Here is a 6,357-nt window from a genome sequence, read left to right on the forward strand (position 1 = left end):
AATCAGATTAACTTGTGGATATAATTTGTCTCTGTCCAGTTTTGAAGGAAGACAAAGGTAGTTTAGCAAGCCAATGCTAACTAGTGTTAGCACAATTAAATGGAAGTCTATGGGTTTGTGCTAGCATGATAGTTAGCAATTGCGCTAGTTCCTTCAAAAAGCAGAGACAAATTGTATATCAGTTAATTACATTTTAGTCATTTTAGCAGATGCTCTTATCCAGAGCGACTTACAGTAGTGAATGCATACATTTCATGCATTTTTTTGGTACTGGCCCCCCTGTGGGAATCGAACCCACAACCCTGGCGTTGCAAACACCATGCTCTACCAACTGAGCCACAGGTTAATCACTGAAGTAAATAAAGCTCCTCGCCGCCAAAATCCTTTTTTGGGGGGGGAAAACACTAAGGAATTCCAGGAGGCATAACCTAAAACTGATCCATCTGGTTATCCCCATTGCAAAAGTAAAAGACTGACTATGGCAGCCGGGCAAGTGGAGCCTGACCTGTGGCTGTCCCATTAGGCAGGGGACACTGGAAGCGAAACATTTGGGAGAGGAGAACCATTTTATCCTCCTGCGAAGGCCGACATCCCCTACACAGCGGTATCTCGCCGAGCGTCGCCCCTCATGTGGGTGCTAACAAGCATGCTAGGTAGTGCTACGCATCAACAGCCATGGTCAGCCAATCCACTAAGGGTTGGAAAGCTAGCGAGTTTCGATTGGTCACTTGTGCCACGATATCAACCATGGATTTGTATAATACACCTCAATTTCCCCCCCCCGAGCTGCGCAACGAAATCCAAACGATGTACAGCGCCAACTGTTCCAAGTTAAAGTTGATATTTCATCCTTATAACTGGTCTTAGAGTTTAGTTGGGGACTTCGTCACACTTCAGCTGCAACCAGAAGAGGTTTAAAAAAAAACTCCAGCGAAGGATCAGTCCCTGATGAGGGGCTGCGTTTCATACGCCTCCCTGGGGAAAATTCATCACCAAGCTAACCAGCTCCCGCGGCCTAGGCAGTCCACGCTGAAGCAGAGAGAAATCAGCTTTACGTGAAAACACCCCATTAAAATAGGAAAGCCCTGTTCTAGTCCGTTTCCGTTGGCCTACGGCTTGCTCCTGATTTCACAGGCAGAAGGTAACGAAGTGGCAGATGAAAGGCGTTAAATGAACGAACGTGTTCTGCTTGCCTAGTGCAGAGGAACGAGTGAATCCTCACTGCCTATAGGTCACCGTTCAAAAAACAGCAGCTCACTCCCACAAGATGCGTCTAAAATAAAGGGAGCCATATGGGCAAGTCCATCAACTCTCCAAGTCACAGATAAACGCGTGTCAGTATTACTCAGACCTCTCCTCCCAGTGGTCTGCGGTGGCCAGAAGGCCGCCCCCCTCCCTTAATAAAAATAAGGGACTCATCACTTAAGCAGCACGAGTCCCAACATGATTATTAACTCATGGTTTTCAGATCCAAAGCCAATAACAAACTATTAGGTAACCAGATCTTCAGCTTTGAAGTCTTCATCATGTTGCCAGCCCCCCCCCCCCATTCATTCATTCTTCCCTGAGATGACGTGCAGGAGCATGCTGGGATTTGTAGTTTTGCGTGACGTCTACGTTGATGCTAATTAGCATTTTTTTGAATCAAGGACGCTTTCAACAGCCTTCAAGCAAGGTCAGCGTTGTAACACACCAAGGCTTCTCCCAGGGGAGGGTGGTAACGGTTCTTCACTAGGCCAGGTCAGACTATTATATAGTACAGGGCTGGAGTCAGCCTCGCCAACCTACCGACTGGGACAACAGGAAGTAGAGCCTCCTGGACAGGAAGGGTTTATACAGTAGAGCCTCCTGGACAGGAAGGGTTTATACAGCGTACACAAGCTCAGTCACCCTTGACCCACTCCACATATCACCAACAGATGATGCAATCCACTCCACACTGCCCTTTCCCACCTGGACAAAAGGAACACCTATGGTGAGAATGCTATTCATTGACTACAGCTCAGCGTTCAACACCATAGTGCCCTCAAAGCTCATCACTAAGCTAAAGATCCTGGGACTAAACACCTCCCTCTGCAACTGGATCCTGGACTTCCTGACGGGCCGCCCCCCAGGTGGTGAGGGTAGGCAACAACACATCCGCCACGCTGATCCTCAACACTGGAGCTCCCCAGGGGTGCGTGCTCAGTCCCCTCCTGTACTCCCTGTTCACCCACGCTGATCCTCAACACTGGAACTCCCCAGGGGTGCGTGCTCAGTCCCCTCCTGTACTCCCTGTTCACCCACGACTTCAACACACCATAATCAAGTTTACTGATCACATGACAGTAATATGGCTGATCACCGACAACGAGAGTATGGGGGGGGGGGGGGGGGGGTCAGTACGGTGTCACGACGACCTCTCCCTCAACGTCAGCAAGACAAACGAAACAGAGGGCTGAGCACGCCCCCCCTCCCCATCCACAGACAGGGCTATAGCGGGTTTGAGACTTTAAGTAGCTCGGTGTCCACATCACTAAGGAATTACCAAGGTCCATCCAGATAGTCGTCAAGGCACAACGCCTCTGCCGAGTTTAAATTCTAGGCGTAAACCTAATCGATGTTACATTGAGCTGGGTGAACAGAATATTAATGACAGTCATCTAATATGCAGCAATAAAAAAAGGCCAAGCTCATAAAATAAAATTATCCTCATCTTAAAAAAAACGACTATCACTGATGTCTACTCCATACCCTTAAACATCGACTCAGTACCAAGTTATCGTTAAATATTAATTCCTTGTTATTATTCCTCTGTATTGTTGGGACGGGCCCATCAGAAAACATTTCACTTTGTTCGTCTGCACCTGTTGTGTACGAAGCATGTCATGTGGCAGGCTTTCCAAGGTGCATTGATTTTTAAAGATTGTGAAAGTCAACATGCATCATGGGAGATGGGTCATAAAGCAGGTGGGTTGTATTCATTTGGGAGCGCCAGAGGAAAAGTTAAGATACACAACGGATAGTGAAAATGGCTCAATTTTGGTCCATTTTGTCCCTAATGAACCCAAGACAGAATCTAACGCTGCAGGAGTCTGGGTCTGTTCTCAGGTCAACATTCAGTTAGGATTTAAGTTAATTAGTGAGCTGGTCTGCCATTCCTTCCTCCTCTTCAAAAATCAATCAATATTCAATAGTCTGACTCACATCCTGGTCCTGCAGGACCAGGATGTGACTGGTACAGTCTGACTCACATCCTGGTCACTACAGATGTGTATAACTACAATGTAACAAGTCAAATGTAGGCTTATTTTGTGTGTGTGTACGAGCAAGACGAGACCGCCAAAGCTTGCCCTACGACTAATCCTAGCTTAACACTGGATGGAAACTTTTAGGTAAATCCCAAGCTGTTACATGGTTATTTACCACTACTTTTTGGTGGTAAACAAGGTTTACATGTAGTGCGAGCGTCGGAGAGGTCTCTAGTCCGGCACACACACACCACTTGCTAGCTATTAGCATCAGTAATCGCTTGCTAGCAGACAAGACAGCTAGTCTAGCTAAAATGAGTTATACCAGCAGTGCCCGTACCAACTGATTAAATAATGGAGGTTAAGCACATCCATGTAACAATAACCAGCAGTTAATAATCTGTCTAGCTAGCGATCCTTTGCGAGACTGAAGCGAGCTAGCTAACAGCTAACGTTAGCACTGACCTGAAACAAAATGAGCACTGCAAAAGACAACTCGATTAATTTGGTGTCCGCTGCTCTCCTAAAAACCGCTGCCAGCCACCGGTCTGGATTATTGGTCCGTCTATAAAACGAGATGCCAGGTATCATTCCCCCTCACGTGTTATGGCAGCTGACAGCACAGCATATAGACCGCAGTGTGTGGACTAACGGATGGTTTCCAGCGTGTGGTAATGGTACTCAAAACAGCGGTAATTAACTTTGTTTTGTTTAAGTGGTCATCTATGACTTCAGCTGCAAGGTATGAATAGCCACATCTTTACTTCAAACCTTTCATTTAAAAATAAAAATAAGGGACTCATCACTTAAGCAGCACGAGTCCCAACATGATTATTAACTCATGGTTTTCAGATCCAAAGCCAATAACAAACTATTAGGTAACCAGATCTTCAGCTTTGAAGTCTTCATCATGTTGCCAGCCCCCCCCCCCCCCATTCATTCATTCTTCCCTGAGATGACGTGCAGGAGCATGCTGGGATTTGTAGTTTTGCGTGACGTCTACGTTGATGCTAATTAGCATTTTTTAGAATCAGTTAAAAACGAGCTGAATATATTGAGTCACTTTGTCCTAGAGAGATTTACACGGTTATCAAAACGTCACACCAGGGCAAGTCTAAACGAAACACAACCCTTATTTAAAATGTTTCTAAAATCACCTACGGGAAAAATGAAGGGTGGAAAAACTAATTGGAACCATTTTCCCGTTTTGACGGCTAGGTTTTATGGGTATTATGACACGTCCACCGCGGGGGTCTAGTCATTATCCTCCACAGCCCTCAAACTAAAACCTTTTCCAGGTGAGGTCACACCTGAGCGCACTTGGCACAGCTGTGGACTTCAGTCTCAAAGCCTGGTTCACACTACCCATCAGCACTCTCACGTTCCGCTGCATTTCAACAGACACGTCCAGAACGGAGGGGAATATTAACACCCCTTTGGCGGATCAAGGCTCCATTGCAGGACGGACACTACATACTTTGATATTTTCCCCAAACTATCGCTTCGTCTTCATTCCAGCGAAGAACTGGAAGTTACCAAACCACAGAAGATTAAAAGTGTGGTTTTATGGGATAGCTAGCAACTTGTTACCAATTACAACTTTTGTATTAGTGAGTACTAGGTTAATAGTAATGTTAAATACACAATGACTGTTTCCTCCCTTTAAGTTTGTGATGGGTGTTGGTAATGATTATTAGGTTGAAGTGGCATCTTTAACCTAGACAAGCTTTTAGCTCTCTGCTCTGCAGAGCCAACTTCCTATAAAGTCATAGAACCAAGTTGAAGAAAAACTTAACATGTTAAAAACATATTTATCATGTCTTAAAGGATAAGTTAATATTTTGCAATGGCTCTAAATAAATTCTCTCTGAAAAGAGACAGGCTCTGATCCATCTTGCATTACAAACATGACACTTGTCCGTTCAGTAGTGAGGAAAGATGACGCATGGCATAATGAAATAAGTCACGGTGTGTACGGAGCATAATGTCGCGGTCAAAACATTGAAACTGGGAAAACAAGCTTACACCGGGAAAATATCTAACTTTTTAACGGATATCCATCTCGGAATTCCGACTCCGACCTGAAGATCAGATGTCATGGTTTGACTTGGTAATTGCCGAGACCCCAGTTGTCTTAAAAGCGCCATATGAACAGACGACCTTCCGTACAGGATCACAAGGCCCTCCAGCGTCCGGTGAAGACAGAACCGTAAGTCACGGTCCGTTCTCCCAGCCATGCAGGACATCAGACTTATTGAACATTTCAATTAGACTGATACTCCTCAACTTGGCACACACACACAACCATGCTACACACACCCACATTTACATTTACGTCATTTAGCAGACGCTCTTATCCAGAGCGACTTACAAATTGGTGCATTCACCTTATGATATCCAGTGGAACAACCACTTTACAATAGTACATCTATATCTTTTAAGGGGGGGGGGGGGTTAAAAGGATTACTTTATCCCAGGTATTCCTTAAAGACACAACCACGCTACACACACGCTACACATATACAACCATGCTAAACACACACATCCTTACACACGCTACACACACACATATGCTACACACACCAGAACTGTTGCAAACAGACTTATGAATGGTAAATACTGCACAATTTGAAACACGTTAATGTTGAACTGTAAATTGTTCCTGCCTGTATTGTACAGGTTTATTCTACTGAGCCACTAACTTTATTGATGTTGCAGGTTCCTTCTCAACAATGGAAGTAAGCATTTCGTTGGACGGTGTAAACATGTCTATCCCGTACATACGACTGAAAACTTACCGAACCAATTCTATTCGGACCAACTAAATATATTTGATACATACAAACCGAGACAAAAGGACAATACAGAAGTTACTAAACTACCATTCCAAACAATAAGTACTTGTATTAGCATCAGGTAGAAAAGACCACATGACATGAATTAAAACCAACGGCATCTTACCTATGGAGACGAGTCGGATACTCTCCCTGTCCAAGAACTCCAGCGCCACGGACACGTTCTCCAGTTTCATCTGGCGGAAAGTCGGTCTGGCGTGATACTTTCGGTACATTTTCTTCTGGCTCAGTACCTCCAGCAGGGCGATAAGCCGCAGCCCGTCGCTCAGGTC

At 45.1% G+C, this 6,357-nt stretch overlaps 1 protein-coding gene across 1 annotated transcript in view; it reads right to left on the reverse strand.

Moving 5' to 3' along the window:
• The window catches only part of flnba (filamin B a), a 111,423-nt gene that overhangs the window by 104,787 nt on the left and 279 nt on the right, over positions 1-6,357 (reverse strand). Inside the window, 1 exon segment of the mRNA XM_045705698.2 lies at positions 6,192-6,357. This exon segment is cut by the window's right edge and continues 279 nt beyond it. Within this exon segment, the coding sequence (XP_045561654.2) occupies positions 6,192-6,357 (166 nt within the window).

This window comes from Salmo salar, chromosome 22, assembly GCF_965601325.2.
Source record: "Salmo salar chromosome 22, fSalSal1, whole genome shotgun sequence".
NCBI classification, from domain to species: Eukaryota; Metazoa; Chordata; class Actinopteri; order Salmoniformes; family Salmonidae; genus Salmo; species Salmo salar.